The sequence below is a fragment of the Geotrypetes seraphini genome, chromosome 9 (genome assembly GCF_902459505.1).
Source record: "Geotrypetes seraphini chromosome 9, aGeoSer1.1, whole genome shotgun sequence".
Taxonomy (NCBI): domain Eukaryota; kingdom Metazoa; phylum Chordata; class Amphibia; order Gymnophiona; family Dermophiidae; genus Geotrypetes; species Geotrypetes seraphini.
Window position 1 is genome coordinate 189303585 of NC_047092.1, and position 24120 is coordinate 189327704.

General features: G+C 40.6%; 1 protein-coding gene across 6 annotated transcripts in view; it reads left to right on the top strand.

Moving 5' to 3' along the window:
- The window catches only part of EIF4G1 (eukaryotic translation initiation factor 4 gamma 1), a 292071-nt gene that overhangs the window by 94887 nt on the left and 173064 nt on the right, over window positions 1-24120 (top strand). For all 6 annotated transcript variants that reach the window (XM_033959150.1, XM_033959151.1, XM_033959152.1 and 3 more), the window contains 3 exons: window positions 4115-4285; window positions 4559-4655; window positions 12291-12400. In XM_033959150.1, coding sequence (XP_033815041.1) covers window positions 4115-4285; window positions 4559-4655; window positions 12291-12400 — 378 coding nt within the window. The remainder of the gene's footprint in view (window positions 1-4114; window positions 4286-4558; window positions 4656-12290; window positions 12401-24120) is intronic.

Sequence of the window (24120 nt, forward strand, 5' to 3'; positions counted from 1 at the left end):
AATACAGACCTCCTTTTCTTTAAATCTGGATGACTTTTCTTCTCTCTCTATAAACGAACAAGCTTCTTTATGGGAAACATCCACTAAATCATTACTAGATTCTCTGTCACCCGAATCAGAACAAAAAATAAAAAAACCTACCTCTATCCAATCCTCAAAGAAACAACAACCATGGTACAATGACAAACTAGTTCTTCTCCGCCGACAACTTCGTTCATCTGAAAATAAATGGCGTAAAACACGCCTTAACACCCACCTTGTTCTATTCAAAGAAAAAGCTATCCATTACAAAACAACTATTCAACTGACAAAAAAAGAATATTATTCGAAACTTATCTCCACTACTCGAAATTCCTCTACTATGTTCACTATCGCTCACTCACTTTCTAAATATTCCAAGAAAAAACAAAATTCTCATAGTTTAACTTCACCCTCCGCAGTTGAACTATCCTTGTTTTTTGAAACAAAAATTAAAGACATCAGATCCCTTCTTGGACCGTCCATACCCGCCCCTTCCACTCTAATCCCCAATATACCAACTCAACTGTCTTTTAGTTCTTGTACCACCTTTAAAATGCCTTCTCTAGCACAACTTTTTCTCGTACTACAATCTCTAAATTCTCCTAATAACCTCCTAGAGAACATTCCCCCATTCTTACTCAAAAAATTCTATTCATTCTTCGGCCCTTTTATCTGGGCAATGATTTCCAAATCAATTTCAGAAAGCTTAGTACCCACCACTTGGAAAACATCACTTGTATTCCCTAAACTCAAACAATATAACCTAGATCCCTTTCTCCCCAAAAACTACCGTCCCATTGCAAATCTTCCTTTACTCTCCAAAATTACCGAAAAAATTATCCACTCACAATTAACCGAATTTCTTGAAAAAACTCACGCACTACATCCATGTCAAACAGGTTTTCGTTCTTCACATTCTACTGAACTATCCTTACTAGGTCTCACTTCAACCATTCAATATTACCATGAACACCAAAAATCTGTTATTCTAATCTCTCTAGACCTCTCTGCTGCCTTCGACACTATCGACCATTCTCTCCTCCTTTCAAGATTAAAAGACTGCCGCATAACTGACTCTGCTCTCTCTTGGTTCATATCTTATTTTCATGAACGCAGCTCTATAGTCTGCGTAAAAAATGAAACTTCCTCAGCCAAATCACAAACTTTCGGAGTACCACAAGGTTCTATACTATCTCCTTTACTATTCAATGTATTTCTCTCTCCCCTCCTCACACTAGCCCAATCCATCGGATTCACCATTTTCGCCTACGCCGACGATATTCAACTCCTCCACCCAATCAATACTACTAATATTTCAGATACAAAAGACATAAATAATAAACTGGATAACATACATGATTGGCTATATACAAACAAACTCGCACTCAACATAAATAAATCTCGTGTACTTCTACTTCCCATCAAAAAATCAGAATCATTACTCGGAACTATTTCTATCAAATCCACTCCATTACAAATGGAAACAAAAATTAAATTACTCGGCGTTATCATCGATAGCAATCTCACCTTCCATGAGCATATCAGCTCTGTAGTAAAAGTATGTTTTTTTAAACTCCGCATTATCAGATCTTTAACATCCATTCTGAACACTATCTTGACCCACTCTCTGGTAATCTCTCACCTAGATTACTGCAATTCCCTCCTTAACGGCCTCTCACAAAAAGAACTACGACGCCTCCAGCTAATACAAAATACCGCTATAAAACTTATCTATAAAAAAAGCAAATATGACCACGTCACCCCTCTTTTAAAGGAAGCTCATTGGCTTCCCATCTCCTACCGTATTACTTACAAAATCATTCTTCTCACTTTCAAAATCAAACTTCTACATCAACCAACTTTTCTTGATAAGCTTCTTATACCTCAAAGTTCCCCGCGCACTTTGAGATCTTCAGACCAAAAGCTCCTTTTTATACCGTCCCTAAAAGACTCTTATTATACTCGTAAAACCAATTTCGCTGTTACCGCCCCAACATTGTGGAACTCACTGCCACAACATCTCCGAGATGAACAACAACTTGCTAAATTTAAAATAAATCTAAAGACATTCTTATTTCAGGATGCATTTAACCAAACCTAAAAAAAAAAAAAAAAAAAAAAAAAAATGCTCTTTTTCATTCATTAGACAAGTATCCATTATTCATTACATTAACGTTCCCCCCTCCTCATGTTCATCCCCTCCCCACTCTCTCCATTTCTTCTATACAATGTAACTTTTTTCCCTTCCCCCACAATTTCCTCACATTCAAGTATGTCAAGTCTTTGTCATTTATGTTTAATTTAAGATATTTCCATTCACATCCTATTACTATTAATTCTTTTTTTTTAAGCTGATTGTTAACCGGCCAGACAATTGTTTGATGGTCGGGATATTAAAAACCAATAAACTTGGAAACTTGGAAACTCCTTTCTTGGGACTTCATTTAACATGCAGGCCTTGGATTGAATACCTTCAGGAGCCTCCAGGCTAAGGTTCCTTTCCAATACTCAGATCTGGTGTTGAGGGCTCCAAAGCTGAGATGCTGTCCCACCGAAAACTGAGGGAGGCATCCTCGGCAGCCTCACCGTGTTTCTTCCTCCTTCCTTTTCTGCCCTGGCCATTGGAGGAACAAAGGAAACCATTGGCTGTCCTCCCAACAGCTGCAGTGTTTGGGATGCAGGGCCCATGTTGGCATGGCAGTCAGTTGTCTTCCCAGTGGCCATGGTACCTCCGACTCAGTGCTGGCCACTGGGAGTGAAGAAAGCATGCACCGGCTGTCGGGGAGAGCAGGAGAAACAGCTGGAATAAAGCTGTTCCTGAGCCCTAAAATCCACAATAGCAGGTAGTAAAGCAGGGCCTTGGTAGCAGTTAGGCCTCTTAACTGCGAAACAGATAACTGTTGACTTCCAAGTTATATGCTGCCGGTTAAATATCAGTTTCAGTCCTTAAATTAAAATTCAACCAAGGAAAATCTTCAAAGTAATACTAATAAAGAAACACCAAATAATAAGACATATAGGAATACAAAATTATAACAAAATTAGACTAATTAAAAGTGAAACTGAAAAACAGTAGATGGGGTACTTAACCCACAACCTATACGGACGCCATCTTGAAAAAAACCCCAAAACACTGCAAAGAAATTCAAACTGCTTTGTCACCTCTTTGTCTTCAAGTACCACTGAAATGTTCTCATATTTTCCTTATATATACTGATTTTGCCAACATTTGCTTATTTCTGATCTGAGGAAGGGGGTTTCCTTCAAAAGCTAATCTTAAACTACTTTAAATTAGTTCTTTGTTCAATAAAAAAGGTATTATATTTTTTTCCTATGTTTGTTTTGCCCAGATCCATTTACTGTAACGTTTAAAACCAATGCTGTCACCACCTGACTTTCGTGCCATTGTACAAGCAATGATCCTGTCTCGGCTGGACTACTGCAATGTCCTGTACCTGGGAATAACAAAGACCAGGTGCAGGGCATTGCGGCTAGATTGATAATTGGAACACCAAGATATGAGCATATTACTCCATATCTCCGCCAATTGCATTGGCTGCCAGTGGTATTTAGAATTCAATACAGAGCCATTATGTTATGTCACCAATTTGAATATTAAAAATTTTTTGTATTGTATGAATTTTTTGATATATGAACTTTTTTACAACATATGAATTCTTTATAATATTCTGACTAGTTTTTCCAACATTACAATGTCAACACAATACACAATAAAACATTTTAATAGGCAGCAAAGGGTATAGGCAAAGATGGAATATATAGATAAAAGAAAATCTGGGGACAAATTGAAAGAGCTGCGGGTGAATTCAGAAAGGTGCTGGAGTATTTTCAGCTAGAGTAAGAATAGATAAGCCTGCTTCTTTGAGAGGACGTTTGACATACAACAAAGCTTTCAGATAGGTGCTCGTTGCATCCTAGTCATCTACTATGTTAACCCATCTTCCCAACATGTGTACGATTAATAGCACCTGAGTAGGTACAATTTCTTTTGAAGGTGAAGGTAGAAGAGCTTTTGCTCAGTCTTATAGTTGGGAGCAAGCTTGATTTTGTTCCCCCCTTTCCTTTTAAACAGCATTTTTATCAGAGCAGGGCTCAGCCTCCAACCAGTGCTTCCAGGCTTCCCAGTACCACTACAGCTCGGGCGGTACCTCCAGCTCATGTCTATCCAACGAGCTCCCAAGTGATGATGATTCCCTCTCAGATCTCCTACCCTGCTTCACAAGGATACTACCTCCAAGGACAGGTAAGTACAGATTTTATCATGCTTTTCTTACCTCTCGGGAGCTTTTTGAGCATCATCCCAGGACACCACTGTATTCCTGTGAGGTATTACACTTCTGCTCTTTATCTTCTACACATTATCTGGTTATATTGTTACTTCTCTCTTTTCTCTTGAGTGAAAGATCATAAAATTCAGAAAAAAATCATCATTTGCTGTTTCTCTTTTCTTTCATGTGTTTTTCTTTGTCTCATCCTTAATTGCCAGTTTCTCACTGTGGTCTCTTCCATCTTGCAGGGACGTTCTTATGTTGTGCCAACACAGCAGTACCCAGTACAGCCTGGTGCCCCCAGCTTCTTTCCAGGAGCCAGTCCCACAGAATATGGTCCATATGGTGAGAATCTTGTTTAATACGAGGAATTGCTGAAGTCATGCAAGGATGATTTTAATTTCATGTAAGGCATTTATAACTCATCACTTAGTGTCTGATAGCTGAAGATAATGCAAGATTCATACATAGGGGGATTGTGATGGAGGTGGAGGTGGAGGCTTGGGGTGCCATTTTCTTCCTTCTTCCCTTCCATCTCTTTGCTAACAGGGAGAGGCTGAGACTAAGAAGTGAGAGACAGACAATGGACTGATGACACACTAGGAAGAATGAACAAAATGATAAAGAAATGAAGTTGTCATCATCAATACTAGGTTTTATGCTGCATTTTTGGAAATACCATTCAATGTAGTTTACATTCCAAATAAAATAACTGAGAACAGGCAAATTATAAAGCTTATTTTATAAAATACCATATATTTTAAAAGATAAAGGTCTTTAAACCTTTCAGAAACAATAACAAGTTTGGCACATCTCCTGAGATAGATTGTTCCAGAAAAAGAGACCTAAGACAAAGCCACACTAAAAATTCTGGTGTGACAAATGCAACAAAGCCTGTTCAGTTCCTGTGGATTTCATCGCATTGGCATTTGTAAAAGGAGCCCTAAAAGCTTTATTCCTCCATTTCACTTTGGGGCATAGTTGGGAAAAGTGTTAAAAGGAAAAAGCAGAGACAGGACTGAAATCTGATTCCCAGCACAAGTGTTGGAGATTTGTTCCTTTTAATTGTACTAAGGATTTCAGTACTATTAGGGTAAATAAGATGTTTTACTGAGGGCACAATAATCTCACATGTGGATGATGTCATCCACAGAACCTGGTACCAAGTGCATTGTCGCCTGAAATCTTTAGGCAATGCCCATACAGTTCATGTGCCCAAAATTGGCTCTCGGGACCATCAGTTCTTCATTTTTCACAGAGCTGAGAAGCTGTGTCTTCAGTTTTCTCTTCAAAACGTCAACTTTTTGTTCCCTTTTTAGTGCCTTACCATACTTCTTTTTCAGTGTTTTCCTCATAATTTATTATTTTTATCGTGTTCCAGTATTTTATCAAACTTTGATTTATTTTTGTTAATTTTTCCTTTTTTGGGCCTTTTGTCTCACTTTTTGGCATCATAGTTACTCAACTTCTCCAAGCCATTGAGCCCGTTGACTTAGTGTTGGCCGTTTTCTCCTCCATGTCAGTGAAGGTACCAAGTGGCTTTAAGAAATGTTCTCGATGTAATCGGCAATCAAAAACCAGCAAAAGTGGAGTAGATGAACTGGAAACACCCATATTTATTAGGCAATCAAAATTAAAAATCAATGAAAACTGTTGCAGCTAACTAAACTGCAATAAAAGTTTCAAATAGTCCCAGGTTTGTATCAGTCAATATGAGGATTCGACGGTCATCTGTACATGAGTGAGCCCAGCTTTGTATGCAAGGTGGAGGTGGATAGCGATGACCACAAATCCGGTATATCAAATCAGCTGACAGGTGGTATGAGTTCTTTAGGGACACCGGACTAGAAAATGAATTAAATAAATAATAATAGAATGGACTCAACAGATGAATATGAACGTGGGACTCTACAAGGTCTGTGTTTCAGTGTGTAATTGGACCATTTCAGGCTCTGACACACGTAATTGGTGTGTTCAGTGTTTGGGTCCTGAACATTGGGATGTTTGCTGTGATCTCTATCTCTGCATACCAAAGAGGTTACTTAAGGGCCAAAAACTTTAGTTCAAAAAACGTTTTGGTTCTGTGTTGGCATTGACATCAAGCATGGCAGTGGACTTGGAACTCAACACCATGGAACAGTCTTCCGGAAGATGTGGTGGAGACAGAGACTGTATCTGAATTCAAGAGGGCCTGGGATAGGCACGTGGGAGATCTCGGAGAGAGAAAGAGATAATGGTTACTGTGGGTGGGCCATTTGGCCTTTATCTGCCATCATGTTTCTATGACTTGGGGATTGACATCAGCACTGAATGCATCAACACTGCATCCAGAGAATCAGGTTTCTTACAGAGAGAATGCTATACTCCCTCTTCATCTATGTCTCGTGTATCAAAGTCACAGCACATAAAAAAGCTAATAAGCACAAACATTATTCCCCTTCTAGGCATGACACAACTGCGTCCTCCCAAGCGTTGACTTTCTTGACACACATTAAACGTCAATGAATTGAAGATTGCCCTCCTCTCATCCGCTGATTGTCTCTTCGTAGGCGTGCCACGACTCTGAGGTCTCCCATTCCACAACTTCTAGTACAGCAGACTGCTTCCATGCTTAAATCTCTTAACATTCTTATTCATTCTCTCGTCATTTCTAAAATCGATTATTGTAATGCTTTACTTATAGGAACAGCACAAAAAGAAATTAAATGATTACAGATGATACAAAACACATCTATTAAACTTATTTGTAAAGCTAAAAAATTTGACCATGTAACACCCCTTCTTAAAGAAGCTCATTGGCTACCAGTCGCCCATAGAATATTATACAAACTTGGTCTGCTTACTTTTAAATCTCTTCTTTTTAAAACTCCAGCTTTTATTTACAAATTATTAATACCTTACACTACCAACAGAACATTAAGATCTGCAGAACAACATTTATTATCTATCCCATCTTTAAAAATAATAAATACGCGCCGTCAGTTTATGTTCTCTGTTATTGCTCCCCAAACCTGGAATTCTTTCCCCAATTACTTAAGGGAAGAAACTAACATAGAAAAATTCAAAAGTAAATTGAAAACTTTTCTCTTCAATGATGCATTCATAAACTAATCATAACTTGATTTTCAAAACATCAGAAATCATTTTTTTCTCTCTTCCATTACCCTACCCTCCCTTATGTACTTTCCCTATATGTCTCTCCAGACTTTTAATATAATGTAAATTCTCCCCACAACTCCTTATGTTTCCAATTTTGTTGCATTTGTCTTAAGTTGAGTTTGTTTTATTTAATGTAGTAATAATTTTAACAATGTAATTTTATCAAAATGTACATCGCTTTGAATACAGTTAAAGCGATTAATCAAATTTTTATTAAACTTGAAACTTGAAACTTATATCTCTTCCGGTACCAGCACCTTTTCTCCAGGAGGAGATCCGGGATATTCTTGGACAAAAGCTTTTGGGGCTACTACAGACAAGTCTTCACAGACTTTAACATCTTCCATGCCTGCCTCAGCATCAAAATGTTGATCGAGGATGAGGTCATGCACTCCTTCTTGAATCAGGGTCGGCATGGTCAGTGATGTGTGCATCATCTTCAGCGGAGGAGTTGTCTTCTGGGTCAAACCATCAATGTACCTTGATGCATAGTTGACGTTCCTCTCGACACACTCCCTGATTCACCTATTAGGGCAGTGTGTCTCAAACTTTTTTTTTAGCTCCAGCACACTAAACGGAGCAAATGTTTTTCGCAGCACATAAATTGCAAAACCAGCAAAAAATTAAAATTGGAGAGTTATTTATTTAAAGTTCTTTAAGCTATATATGGGTAATTGTAACAATGTTAAAACTCAAGTAGATGGAATAGAATCGCTAATCAATGCGATGGATGTGCTTATTTTTTATTGCAAATTAACTCAAAGTGCAACTCGATAGTTGACAAGCAAACACACATTTCATCATCCACCATCTGCAGTCATTCTCTTTTTTTCTATGTAATTTCTGTCAGAGCTGACAATTCAAGTTTGCAAAGATAAGATCCAAATGGTAACAAACATTTGATTGCTTTGCTGCTCAAGTTAGGATAACTACTGCATAAAATAAAAATAAAATTACCTGCTGTCAGTTTTTAAGGACCAATCATTTCAAATAATGATGCTTGTGTGGGTGGTTGTATCCTTACGCACATAGACAGACTCTTGCTTATGTAGCGTACATTTATTTATTTATTTAGTTAGTTTTATAGCCTGTCCTCCCCAAGAGTCCAGAACGGGTTACAAGGATACATACACACAGTTTTCAGGATCAGAGATACATACGCCACAGAGTCAATAACATGCTACAGGATCAGAAACACAAAGGCTAAAGGATCAATAACATACAACTTACAGAGAAATGAGACTGATTCGTAAACATGTACACTATGAGGAGCTAAATGCTTACTATGGGGAAACTAAGAAGCACATGTTTTGCAGAATCTACAGCAATATGGTCTTATAATGGGTATCTATATGTCTTCAGTGGACAGGAGAAGAACTGATAGGGAGACTCAGGTGCTCCGAGGTTTGGTCTGTTAAAGTTTGAGACCAGGAGTGTTCGGTTCATGAAAAGTAGTGTCTTTGAGGATCAAGGTGGAGTCGGGAGCGGACGCCTGAACAAGCTGTGCTGCTCGTCTCACCTGGTGCCGCGTTTGTGAGTCTCTTTCCTGGTAGTGATATGGGGAAGAGAAAGGGAGTCCCACGCTTTGCCCCTCCAGCGGTGGAGTCCCCTCAACAACTGGTCCAGACAATGCTTACGAGCGTCTTTGCCCGTTCAGGTGAAGTGACCCGAACTACCTCAGGGGAGAACATAGAATCTTCGGGGGACCTTAATGCAGCAAGCTGCGCTTCATTAAGCCTAGAGCAGAGGCTGGTTCCTCCCCAACTTGGAAGTACTCCAGTGCAGGGAACGTCAGGAGTCCTGCAGCCCCGAGAGGGAGAGCTTGACCCCAGTACAGGAGGGATATTTCTACTGAACCCTTTGGAAGAAGGTGGAGATGGGAATCATCAGCAGTCTTCCTGCAACACAGAGGAGGAGGTGCGAGGTGCTTCAGGAGGGAATGTTATCAGCTTTGGGGAGATGAAGAAACCAGAGAAAATAGATATGGAGGCGCTGTGGCAGGCCATATCAGTCATGGACTCCAACCTTAAATTGAGTCTTTCTACTATTAAAACAGACTACGAAACTGTCTTTTCCAAGGTGGAACAACTTCTAACTAATTTGAGTGAAAAGTTGGAGAATCAAGAAAATAATTTGAATGAAGTAAAGAAAATGCAAATGGAACTGGTCAAAGAGAGATCTTATGTTTCTCGTAAGATGGAGAATTTTGAAAACCAACTGAGGAAAAATAACTTAAGATTTTTGAATTTTCCAAAGTGTCCTATTATATCACCAGTTGAGATGGCTAGAAAATATTTCTGTGAAACTCTGTCCATTCCATCAGAAAATTTACCTCCAATTGTTAGTGCTTATTATTTGAATATAAAGACACCACAAGGGGAATCTACTCCTACAGAAATTCCAGTAGATAAAGCAGTGGACATGAATTTGTCTTTATTTCTGGAAAATTCCCTTGAGGTTGTCACTCATAGAACTACCATGCTGTTAACTCTAGCCTTGGAGAGTGATAGGGAATTTATCCGCCGCTTGTATTTTTGTCATATAAATGATAAGTTCTTAGGCTCAAATGTTCGTGTTTTTCCAGATTTTGCCCAGAAAACCCAGAGAGGTAGGAAAGAGTTCTTGTCCTTGAGGCCAAGAATTCTGGCTCTAGGGGCTACGTTTCTTGTTAAATTTCCTGCGAAGTGTTATATCTTATCAAGATAAGAATTTTCTTTTCTTTGAGCCTAAACAACTTTTAGAATTTATTGGATCAAAAGAAAGGCTGGTAACCATGTCTATGTCTAGTGATGTATGACCTTCCATCTGGCTGTAGTACGGGAATCTAATGCCTTAAGTTAATTTTTGTTATTTCTGATTGGAAGTTTATTTCTTTTCCTGATCCTCATTTTTTGTGGACTAAATAAGAGTTAGTTAATTGCTTCCTTTATATGTTATATTGTAAATAATTTCTAGCAATGCTTGTATGTAAAATTGAAAATCTTATAAATAAAAAAGAAAAGAAAAGTAGTGTCTACTGCTTTCCGGAAGGACAGTAGATTATCAATTGCCCTGATTGGTATGCTGTAGGATAACCAATTTCAGGCTGTCTCCAGGTGGAGGGTTGGACAGCCTGAGTTCCAGTTGCGATCAGAAGGAGTTTCCTCGCTATATAGTCAGGTGTCATATTGTGGAAGGGTTTAAGCGCCAATACTAGTTAGTAACATAGTAACATAGTAGATGACGGCAGATAAAGACCCGAATGGTCCATCCAGTCTGCCCAATCTGATTCAATTTAAATTATTATTTTTATTTTTCTTCTTAGCTATTTCTGGGCGAGAATCCAAAGCTTTACCCGGTACTGTGCTTGGATTCCAACTGCCAAAATCTCTGTTAAGACTTACTCCAGCCCATCTACACCCTCCCAGCCATTGAAGCCCTCCCCTGCCCATCCTCCTCCAAACGGCCATGTACAGACACAGACCGTACAAGTCTGCCCAGTAACTGGCCTAGTTCAATCTTTAATATTATTTTCTGATTCTAAATCTTCTGTGTTCATCCCACGCTTCTTTGAACTCATTCACAGTTTTACTCTCCACCACCTCTCTCGGGAGCGCATTCCAGGCATCCACCACCTTGTTGCTTGAAGACGTTGCCAATGAGCCTAATATATGAAAATGTCATAACAGGGAGGAGCTACAATCTGTGATAGGAAAGAAAGAAAGAGGGATAATGCAAAAGGAAAGGTCTGAGTGCTCTAACGGGCAGCTTGTCACAGAATTTCACCTTAATCACTCTATTGTACTTCCAGTATTCTTTCCTAAGCCTCACTCTCATCCTGGGGAAACAGCTCTTCATACTCTGGACTGCAAATGCGCATTGGCCTACTATTTGCAGAAAACTCAACCCTATAGAACATCTCTTCAACTTTGTCTCCTTTGATCCTAACAAGTTGGGACGTCCAGTATCCAAAAGAACAATTTCCACATGGTTGGCCTCTTGTATCTCTTTCTGTTATGCTCAGGCTGGGCTATAACTGAGAGCTGTGTCACAGCCCACAGAGTCGGAGCTATAACAGCTTCAGTTGCTTTTCTTCGCTCCACTCCACTCCTATTGATGAAATCTGTAAAGCTGCTACTTGGTCCTCAGTTCACACATTCACATCTTATTCCAGACAGGATGGTCACTTCGGCCAAGCAGAATTGCAAAATTAATTTTCCTAATGGCCAATTCTCCCTCCATCCCATTCTAATAAGCTAGGGAGTCCCACATGTGAAAATATGCTGCCTGCTTGTCCTGGGATAAAGCACGGATACTTACCGTAACAAGTGTTATCCAGGGACAGCAGGCAGATATTCTCACAACTCGCCCACCTCCCCTGGTTGGCTTCTTAGCTTGCTTAACGAACCGAGGAGCTGCAAGTGATGTCTGGTGGGAAGGCACTCATGCATGCGCGGTGCGGGCAGTTCACAAACTTTCTCAAGTTTTTAAAGTGATGATGCACTTTTAAAGCTGTCCATGCTGGGGCTCCATGGATGATGTCACCTACATGTGAGAATATCTGCCTGCTGTTCCTGTGCTTTCCAGCAGGTGCAGTTTTGTCCTCTCTAGGTTGTCCCCTTTCTGTTAATAGCTTGTGACATTATGAAGCATGGCATCACTAAGAGCCAATCAAATTGCTTTGCTTTATAGTGTGGTGGTAAGTTTCTTATGGGGCTTGCTAGATTTCAGTGGGAGCTACAGCCTCATTTAAGTGGAAACTGGATTCTAAATTTGTTCTCTAATTTTACTGTAAGTACAGACATAACCTGACAATGTTTCTCTGTCTTTCCTTCTCTTCAGCTGCCACTTACTACCCTGCGCAGGGAGTGCAGCAGTTCCCGCCAGGTGTTCCAACACCACAGGTAATGATAAACCAGCCACAGGCCCCACCCAAGCGAGAACGAAAGACGGTAAGAGTTGAATGCTGTAATCATACAAGTCTAAGGTACTGGCTAGTGAGCACACACGCAGTGAATGCATTTGCTTCTGACCTGCATGGTTTTCTCAAAGCCCTCAGAGGCAGGGAGTGTGTATTAGAGAATGACACGGCGGCTGTTACCTGCAGCTAGCCGCAAGTAACCCGCCAAAATGGTGGGGAAAAAACTGTGTTCAACCTGGCTACGGGGACAAGGCCATTCACAGCCCCGTGGAGCAGTGAATGGCCTTATCCCCGCAGTTAAGGGAGGAAACGTGCATGGTCACCTATCGTGATCCCTCCCTCCTTACTGATTGCTGCCGCCGCTCAGTCCAAACATCTCCCTACTCCCTCCCTGCCCCTTACCTTCATGGCCGGCGATTTCTAAATTGCCTTCGTACGAGCAGCCGGAGCATTGAAGCTACATGTGGCTGCCGTAAAGGTCATCTCTGACGCAACCAAAAGTTTCATCAGAGACGACCTTTCCAGCAGCCACATTCAGCTTTAACGCTCCAGCTGCTCATAGGAAGGCAATTTAGAAATCGCCAGCCATGAAGGAAATGGGCAGGGAGGTTTGTCGGCACAGTTGTGTGCTGCAAGAAGGAAACACTCTTTCTGCCTTTTAAATTGAGCACTTACTGTTTAGTTTTTTTAGTCAGACCGGGGCCTGTTGTCCGGGGGGAGTGCGGTGTGCATGGTGGAAGCGGTTAAGAGGTGTTCTTGCTGCAAGGTGGGAGGTGAAAGCACAACGAAGGTAAGGGGCAGGGAGGGAGAAAGGGAGGAAAGGTGGGGTGGAGAGGAACAGATGCTAAAGGGAAATGGGGAAGACAGAGTGGGGAGAAGATGCTGGCAGGGAAGAAGACATAGATGCCAGACTATGGGGGGAACGGAGGGAAGAAGATGGGTGCCAGACCAATTTTTTTGGGAGGTGAATAAGGGAGAGGCACAGTAACAGAGCAAATGGAAGACGCAGAGAGAAGAGAGACAGTGGATGGAAGGAATTGAATGAGAAGATGAGGAAAGCAGAAACTAGACAACAAAGATAGAAAAAAATTTCTATTTCTTTTCTTTTGCTTTAGGATAAAGTAGTATATTAGTTGAGTTGATAAAAATTTATAAACAAAGCCCTGCCAGCTGAACATCTCTTTCTCTAGTTCAGCAGCCAGAACTTTGATTTAAAAGGTAGGATTAAGCTAAATATTGCAGTACTGAGGCTTGTATGGATGCTGCGGGGATGGCGAGGGCGGGGACGGTGGTCCAGGGACGGGGCAGTGTCAAGGACAGATTTTTTCCCCATGTCATTCTCTAGTGTGTACATGAACTTGTAAAGCTCCCTTGCCGTCTTTGTATTTTCCTTTCCTGCTGCGCTTACTGACATTACTTATAATAATAACAATACTGTAATTTATTTTTATATACCGCCTAACCAGCAGTTCATAGCGGTTTACACAATAGGTACTCGGCATACAATATAATAATAACATCATACATAATAAAATTCTAAGTAACTAATATAAGCATTAAAACTAATGAATAAGGAAAACACAATGTAAACTAAAATAAGTATGGATAAAAAGTACAATATAACTACATGATAATATGAAAATCAATAATGTATATTATTGTTTAAATAAGTGGGTTTTAAGATCTTTTCGAAATTGATAGTAAGTAAGAAATGGAGAAACAAGAAGATTCAAACATGAATTCATTAATCCTGCTTGGAATGCTAAGGTCCGATCCCAAAATTTTTTTATAACGACATGCATTTGCTGAATTAAAATAAAACCAACTAGATCTATGAATATTTTTCTTAGAAGTAAATAAAAGTAAAATGAGAAACAAGGTAAGCCGGCGCTAAGCCGGATAAAACTTTAAAACAAATGTATCCAAATTTAAATAAATAACACTCTAGCCTCAAACAGTAGCCAATGAAGCTTTTGATAATATATACTGATATATTTGTGTTTTTTCAGATTAAAAATCAAACGAATAGCTGTATTTTGTATGATTTTTAGTCGGCTAGTGGTTATTTTATATGATCCCAAATAATTAACATTACAATAATCCAATGTTGAAAGGATTGAAGATTGAACCAGGATTTTAAATGATATAAAATCAAAATACAGTCAAACCTTGGTTTGCGAGCATAATTCGTTCCAGAAGCATGCTTGTAATTCAAAAGCACTCATATATCACAGCAAATTTCCCCATAGGAAATAATGGAAGCTCAGACGATTCGTTCCACAGCCCAAAAACTGTAATACAAAATACTATTCGTACTTGTATTGCAAGCCCTCGCTCATTTAGAACAGTCACTACACTCCTGCAGCATCAGAGAGAGAAGAACCATCGGCTCAGTTATAGTCATGTGATGCGTGTATACAGTATGTACTCGTATTACAAGACTTTGCTTGTTTAGAACAGTCACTGCACTCTTGCAACGTCAGAAAGAGAAGAACCGTCAGCTTAGTTGTGATGTGTGTATACTGTATGTATTTGTATTGCAAGACATTGCTTGTATATCAAGTTAAAATTTAATAAAATGTTTTGCTTGTCTTGCAAAACACTTGCAAACCAAGTTACTTGCAATCCAAGGTTTTACTGTATTTCCTAATAGTACGCAGTTTCCAGAGGATAATAAAACATCTCTTAACCAGAGAATCTATATGGGCCTTAAAAGATCTAAAATAACCCCTAAAATTTTCAGCATAGGGGATATCGAATAAGATTGACCTTTTAAAAGTAAAGTTGTTTCAGTAATTTTTTCATTAGGACTAGCTAGAAAGAATTTTGATTTGCCCGGATTTAATTTCAATCTAAATGTAGATGACCAGGTTTCCAATTGTGTATGAATAAAAGCTATATAATTTAACACTTCTGAAGTGAGTTTGGTTAAAGGGATGAGTATTGAAATATCATCTGCGTAAACATAAAATTTTACCTGTAAACTATGTAATAAATAACATAAAGGTGCTAGGTAAACATTAAATGAAGTTGGAGAAAGCGGTGAACCCTGAGGAACTCCACTTTCATTTACCCATCTGGTAGAGTATTGTCCAGCACTGACTATTTTTCAAAAACCCTTGAAACCAATTCCACACCCTACCTGAAATTCCAGTGGAATCCAAACATGCTAGTAGTACAGTGGTACCTTGGATTACGAGCATAATCCGTTCCAGGAGCATGCTCGTAATCCAAAATGCTCGTTTATCAAAGCGAGTTTCCCCATAGGAAATAATGGAAACTCGCTTTGATGCATTTCCCCTCTACCCCCCCCCCCCCCGAGAACCAGCATTGCTCCCCTCAAAGGCCCCTCCCTGCGATCCAGCACCTCCCCTGCCTTGAACCGGCACCCCCCCCCCGGACACGATCCGACCCCCCCCCCCCGACACGATCCGACCCCCCCCCCGACACGATCCGAACCCCCCCCCCCCCGACATGATTGGGCACCTCTCCGACACGATCCGACATCCCCCCCGACACAATTGGGCACCCCCCCCCCGCTGCTTCTTACCCTCATCTGGGCACTCTTGAAGATCGGCCTACTCGTCTGCTGGGCCTTAAGCATCTGAGCATGCTCAAGGCCTGCGAGTTCACGTTCTGAACGTGAGCGTGAACTCGCAGGCCTTGAGCATGCTCAGATGCTCAAGGCCCAGCAGACGAGTAGGCCGATCTTTAAGAGTGCCCAGATGAGGGTAAGAAGTGGCGAGGGGGTTCCCAATTGTTTCGGGGGGGACGTTGGATCGTGTCGGGGGGATGCACAATCGTGTCGGGGGGGATCGGATCGTGGTGGGGGGGGTGCCGGATCGCAGGGGGGGTGCCGGATTGCGAGGGGGTGCTCGTAAATTGAGCCATGCTCGGTTTCCGAGGCACCGATTTTGCAAATGTTTTGCTCGTCTTGCAAAACACTCGCAAACCGGTGCACTTGTAAACCGAGGTACCACTGTATATCGTAGTTAACTAAGTCAAAAGCAGTACTCAAATCCAGCTGTAGAATAACTGCGCTTGAACCTGATTTGAATAGGCTCTGGATATGATCTACTATTGAAGCTATAACTATTTCGGTGCTATATCCTGAACGGCAATTTCAAATTTATCAAAATAATTCACTAATTGCACATTTACTAAACCTTCAATCACTTTTGTAATTAAGGGAATAGAAGCGACTGGACTGAAATTGGATGTATTAGTTATAGTTTCTTTCATATCCTTTATAAAAGGGGTGATTAAAATCTGACCAATCTCACTTGGAAACGACGCAGCCACTAATAACGATACAATCCAATCAAAAAGTTGTGATTTTAAAGTGAGCGGAGTGGAGCATTTCTCATTACTTCATTTCTGCTTGTGCTGCCTCCTTTCTTGACCAGAAATCTCTTTTCTTCACCGTTTTTATGTTTTCTCCCCCCCAATCTGCACATAGTGGCCCTGATTTTTATGAACAGCGCCATTTGTAGAATTGCACCTAGCGACATCTACTTGACTTAGATGCTGGTAGGCATCGTAGTGTTAAGTGCCAGTATGCCATCCATGCCCAAACTTGCTGATAGGCAGCTACTGCAAAATTAATTTTTTTAAATAGTTTTTAATGGTGCTGTTAAATTAACTGTGCTGAATAAACCAATTAATAAAATTAATTTGGTTGCAGTGGGTGCTGTTCATAGAATCAAGGCCAATCTGGTTTCCTTACAGACCAAGCAGAAAATAGTCGTCTAGAGATTCCTACTCTATTACTCATGATCATGAATTTTGATGTTCCTGTATCAGTATTTGCAGACTTACATTGGGGTTCTTTTTAAAGTACTGGATTGGTTTCAGTTTAAACCTCTAAATGTAAAATACTCCAGATCATCTTGTTCATTAGATTTTTGCTCCTCTTCGGTTATGAGAGCCTCTAGCCTTACTTTTCAAAAAGATCTTTTCAATTTGTTAAACCATAGTCTGGCGACAGATAGCTTTCCAAAAAGTAAAGGACATATTGTGATTACTCCACTTGTTAAAAATTCAAAAATTCCCTTGTCAGATGTTAGCAATTATAGGCCAGTCGCTTCAATACCTTTCTTCGTGAAATTAATGAAGGGAATAGTATACCATCAGTTATTGGACTATTTGAATTTATTTCCTTTGTTACATGAGTCACAATCAGATTTTCGATCTTTGCACAGTACTGAGACTTTAATCATTTCACTCTTGTAACAACGTTCAACTTCAGGAAAGGGAACTCTGATGCCATGAGACAAATGGTAAAGAGAAAACTCAAGAACAGCTCCAGAAAGGCACAGACGGTGGACCAAGCCTGGACCTTATTCAAGGACACGGTGAATGAGATGCAAAACCAGTATATACCCAGATTTAGAAAAGGGTGCAGAAAGAATCAAGCAAAAGACCCAGCATGGTTAACCAAAGAAGTAAAGAAGGTGGTAGGGGATAAGAAAAAAATCCTTCAGGACATGGAAGAAGGATAAAACCGAGGAAAATTGGAAAGAGTACAGGAAGCACCAAAAAGAATGTCACTGCGTGGTCAGAACAGCAAAGAGAGAGTATGAAGAGAGACTTGCAAAGGAGGCACGGAACTTTAAACCCTTCTTTCGATATGTGAAAGGAAAGCAGCCAGCAAGGGAGGAGGTGGGACCCCTGGTTGAGGGTGACAGGAAAGGAGTGGTAAAGGAGGAAGTAGCGGACAGATTAAACACATTCTTCTTGTCGGTCTTCACGAAAGAGGACACATCCAATGTTCCGGAACCGGAAAAATTCTTCAAGGGGGACCAAGAGGAAAAATTATCGTGCATGGAGGTAAGCCACGAAGATGTACTCAAGCAGATAGATAGGCTAAAAACTGACAAATCTCCGGGCCCGGACGGAATCCACCCAAGAATGCTAAAAGAACTTAGAGACGAAATAGCGGAATTACTGCAGCAGATTTGCAACCTATCCTTGAAAACAGGGGTAATACCGGAAGACTGGAGGATAGCGAATATTACACCTATCTTCAAGAAGGAATCCAGAGGCGACCCGTGGAATTATAGACCGGTCAGCTTAACCTCAGTTCCGGGGAAGATGGCCGAATCATTAATCAAGGACAGTATCAGTGAGCATATAGAAAAAAGTAAACTGATGAGAACAAGCCAGCATGGTTTCTGTACTGGAAGATCTTGCCAAACGAACCTGCTGCACTTCTTTGAGGGGATAAGTGAACATTTGGACAAAGGTGGCCCCATAGAAACCTGGACTTCCAGAAAGCCTTTGACAAGGTACCTCACGAGCGCCTACTAAGGAAACTGTGGAACCACAGGGTGGAAGGGGACATACACAGATGGATCATAAACTGGCTGGCAAACAGGAAACAGGGTAGGAATAAAGGGACACTATTCTGACTGTAAAGGAGTCACGAGTGGTGTCCCACAAGGGTCAGTGCTGGGACCACTGCTATTCAATATATTTATTAATGACTTGGAAACAGGGACAATGTGCGAAGTTATAAAATTCATGGATGACACAAAACTCTCCAGCAAGGTTAGATCTGTAGAGGAATGTAAAGAACTTTAAAGGGGCCTGAACAAACTGAGTGAGTGGGCAAATAAATGGCAGATGAGCTTCAATGTAGAGAAATGTAAAGTTATGCACATAGGGAAAGGGAACCCGATGTACAGTTACACGATGGGGGGGATAATATTGGGAGCTTTCTTTTTAAAGACGCTTTTGAAAATTAGCCATTTAGTCTTCCAATCAATTTTACTTTTTCTCTCTAAGTTTATTGAAGTAATTTTTAACTTCCCTTTCCTTATGTATCTCCCTTATACGTCTCTTTAACTTTCAAATAATTTGTAGTTCTTATCCCTCTCTTCCCTTATGTTCTTAGTTTTGTTAAGTTTGTTAATAGTCTTGTTAGACCTGGTTTTTGGTTTTTTTGTTACTCATTGTATTGTTCCCCATATTTTGTAATTTTATTATTATTATGTACATCACTTAGAATTATGATTAAGTGATTAATCAAATCTCCATTAAACTTGAAACTTGAGAAGGCAACCTAGAAAAGGACTTGAGGGTTTTGGTGGATAAAACAATGAAACCGGCGGCACAATGTGCAGCGGCCTCAAAAAAGGCGAACAGAATGTTGGGCATTATCAAAAAAGTATCACTACCAGAACCAAGGAAGTTATCCTCCTGCTGTATAGGGCGATGGTTCGACCGCATCTGGAGTACTGCGTTCAGTACTGGTCGCCATACCTTAAGAAGGATATGGCGATACTCGAGAGGGTCCAGAGAAGAGCAACAAAAATGATAAAGGGCATGGAAAACCCCTCATATGCTGAGAGGCTGGAGAAGCTGAGGCTCTTTTCCCTGGAAAAGCGGAGACTTAGAGGGGATATGATAGAAACTTATAAATCATGAAGGGTATAGTGAAGGTAGAGAGGGACAGATTCTTCAGACTGGCGGGGGCAACAAAAATTAGAGGGCACTCTAAAAAATTGAAGGGAGATAGGTTCAGAACAAATGCTAGGAAGTTCTTCTTCACTCAGAGGGTGGTGGACACCTGAAATGCGCTTCCAGAGGAGGTGGTAGAGCAGAGTACGACTTTGGGTTTCAAAAAGAGACTGGACGAGTTCCTGAAGGAAAAGGGGATCCAGGGGTACAATTAGAGGGTTACTAAACAGTACAAAATGCTTTAGAGTAATAGATCACTACAGGTCATTGACCTGGGGGGCTGGACTGCTGGACATGATGGACCTTTGGTCTGACCCAGCAGAGGCAAGGCTTATGTGCTTATATACTTGGTTTAGTAAAGGTACTGGAGTGCTTTTATTGCAATTTGGTCTTAGTTCAGCTTTTGATCTTGTAGATCATATCTTACTAGATTGGTTGTGATGGAAATTACAGGGAAGGTACTTTCTTGGTTTCAAGAGTTTTTAAAATCTCGTACATATTGGGTATATTTCAATGGTTTATACTCAAATAGATGGAGTAATTTGTTTGGGGTTCCACTGTTTCCTGCACGCTTTAATATTTATCTGGCCTCTTTAGCTTGGAGATTATCTTCATTTAGCTTGAAAATATTCAACTATGCTGATGACATTGCTATTGCTGTTCCCATCAGTTCTTGTCTCTCAACTTCCAGGAATATCATTCATAGTAACATAACATAGTAACATAGTAGATGACGGCAGATAAAGACCCGAATGGTCCATCCTGCCCAACCTGATTCAATTTAAATTTTTTAATTTTTTCTTCTTAGCTATTTCTTGGGTTCCAACTGCCGAAATCTCTGTTAAGACTTACTCCAGCCCATCTACACCCTCCCAGCCATTGAAGCCCTCCCCAACCCATCTCCACCAAACGGCCATATACAGACACAAACCGTGCAAGTCTGCCCAGTACTGGCCTTAGTTCAATATTTAATCTTATTTTCTGATTCTAGACCCTTTGTGTTCATTCCACGCTTCATTCAGGAGATTATTTTTACAGTGAATAATTGGATGAGGGAGTATAGATTAAAACTTAATAATGATAAAACAAAATTTTTTAATGTCTCCCCTTCTAGCAAAATGATAGAAACAGAACTGATTGTAGATGGGATAAACTATACTATTGATCCAGAAATTAAAATTTTGGCTGTTTAGTTGGATAAGAATTTAACTGAAACCATTTACAAATTCCTTGGTTAAAAAAATCTTTCTTCACTCTTTGGAAGTTATGTACGATTAAGTCTTTCTTTAATACCATTGCATTTAGAATACTTGTCCAATCTCTGGTACTTAGTATACTGGACTATTGTAATTCAGTTCATTTGGCAGGTCTTCAGTCAAATTTGCATAGATTGCACAAAATCCAGAATGCGGCTGTGCGTCTGATTTTTGATTTGAAAAAATCAGATCATGTTACTCCATACTACAGACAACTCCATTGGTCGCCTTTTGAGGCCAGGATTTGGTTTAAATTTGGGACGCTCTCTTATAAAGCCATATATGGTCAGGCACTTGGTTATTTACTAGAACAATTTACATTTTTTAAGGCGGTTCATCCACTAAGGATAATTTCATTCTTTGTGTTCCCTATAGAACGAGGATGTCTTTACAAAAAGTTTTTGCATCGAACAATTACATATCAGGCTGCTAGTTGGGATTCGGAACTGCGTATTTTGTTTGCTTCTTCGATTTCATAAATGCATTTCCAAAAACTATTAAAGACATCTCTTTTTGTAAAATTCTTAGGAAAGTAAGGGAGATGATATTTCTCTTGTATTTCATTGTGGTGTACAGTCTCTTGATTATGTAAACCGCATTGATCTGGAAGGTATTGCGGTCTAGAAATGTATTTTAATGTAATGTACTATTGATCAGTCCTTTGGCACCGCTAGAGATAGACAATGCTGTAGATGCAGGTACTTCCGCTGTCCCTGGTGATTTGCCCAGAGTCATAAGGAGCTGCAGTGGGAATTGAACCCAGTTCCCCAGGATTTCAGCTCATTGCACTAACTATTAGGTTTCTCCACTCCAACTAAAAGCTGTCACTGTGCAAGACCTGAGACTTCCCCTTGATGAGGATTATAGGAAATGTTCCTCTTGTTATGACTTGATATCTCTTAGGGCTGAGATAAATGCCTGGGTACTGGACCCCTGTACAGTGACCTTTGTTTTCTTTTAAGTTGACCTTTATCCTTCCACATGCAGCTAGGTCTGAGATATGGTAGCCCAATCCTGCAAGAGCTCAGAGTAGTCCTAACTCCATGAATTTATTCTTACTGGACTGCTAATCAGATGCTTCAAACACAGGGCTGAGCATGTATTCATTCTCTTTGAAAAACTACAAAAATGCACAACATATTGTGTATGCAGATTTTCAGAAGCCATGGGCACAACTTTAAGTTATGCTCTCCCAAATTATTAGATCATCTGATGCTCTTGGGGAACAAAGTGGTAAGGCCATGGGCATTGCCTAGTTGGTGTGCTAAATTGGTCCTGTGGTAAACATCATTTGAGATGCTAGAAGAGACCTGTGCCATTATCTATTAGTGACATAGCGAAGTCTGGGAGATAGTCAATGTGGAATTAAGAGATCAAAACCATAAATGTGATGAGGATTAGAATTCCTCTAGATAACTCAGATTGAATGACGTAGGACTTTGCATTATTCTGGACTTCTAAGGGTTGTTTGAGTACTGTGTAGTTCAGTCACTATCTTTGGAAGAAGAATGGGTTACTGTGGGGGCAAGTTTTAGTTAGATTGTATAGGGTTTACTTTTGCAGTAGGAATGGCATGCTGAACCTTAGCTACTCTGTCCATTCTTGCGAGCACACTGCAGAATCACAGCTTTTGAAACTTCCTCCTCCTCCTCCTCCCAGAAGTTTGTTGCTCCCTTCGGTATCTTCTGATCTTCTCAATTTATTTTGCTATAATTTTGCAGTTTTTTGCTCTATTCACAGTCTTTTTTTGTGAAATCAGAGATCCCTTTTGATAAGGGCCTACTCTGCAATGTGTGGAGAAGTACAGATTTTAAATCAGGGACGTGTTTCAGCCAGCTGTTGAAGATGAGTGGAGTTCAGGGAATGTTTTCCTGGTGTTTGCTCGCCCCTTTGACTTGGTTAGGGGCTGGAGTGCAGGCTGTATAGGCGCTAATAGTGTTCCTTCAGGGTGCTCATGGTGCCGGCTGTGTCTCATCTCTCTTCCCCCTTTTTCATGAGAGGTCTGAAGAGGTTGAGGTTCGGTCCATGCAGGTCCGACTGGCAGCCTGAAGATTCCAGCAAAGTGGCTGAGTGCCTGGAAGCAGAGGGCCTTTCCTAGAATAACTACAGCTGAGAGGAGCTGAAGAAGACAACAGCAGCACCATTTCCCCAGCACATGGTTTGTGAGTAAGGCTGTGACAGTCTGTGGGAAAAGCATGGGTTGGGGGTGGGGTGGTTGGAGAGTCTTCTCTTCAAAAGCTGTTTTTAACTGTTTCTATAGCTAGGCCCTTGGTTCTCCTCCCCTAAAATCTTGTTTTTTGAGGTTTTTGGTCAACCCTGAGATGATTTTAAGCTGGTTTTTTGCACTAAAATTCATCTTGAATTTTCCAGATTTTAATCCCCCCCCCAAATTCTCAAACTTTTCCAAAGCACCTCGTTTTGTTTCCAAACTGCCAGGGATGGTGTCTTCTGACTCTGATACCCCTATATCATGCCTTTTTTGTGAAGGAAGAGCGCCCTTGTACCACGTGCCTTGTCAAGTGAAGCGGGGAGGCGGAAAGTTTAAGTTTAGCTCCCATACAGCCTCTGGGGCATGGCACATGGCTTTTGAGTCTGTTAGGGGAGTGAAAATTTTCCCAGGAGCCCTGGAATAGTAGCATTGCATGCCAAACTGGCGCAGAGGCTCCACAGCTAAAGAGGCAATATCTCCTCACTTCTAAAGGGGAAGGAGAGTTACTTGCTAAGACCTTTACCCCAGAGTTCATTAATCTGCTCTGGCAGGCCTATGCACATGGCAAAAATATGCAATTTAGGTCCATTGAAGAGTGACCTTTAGCGCATACCTCTAAGAAGCGTCAGAGCGCTTCTATGAGAACGGAGCTCGTTCTTGATTCTGATTGTCATTCGAACAGGGATTCAAGGGATGAAAGTTCAGTCTTGATCTCCTTACTGTCTCAAAGCAAGGCCTCCCTGATGGGAGATTCAGCCTCCTTTGTTGAAGATCAGGATAGAGTCCTGGCCGCAGACTTATGAGAGTATCCCTCTACACAGTGGC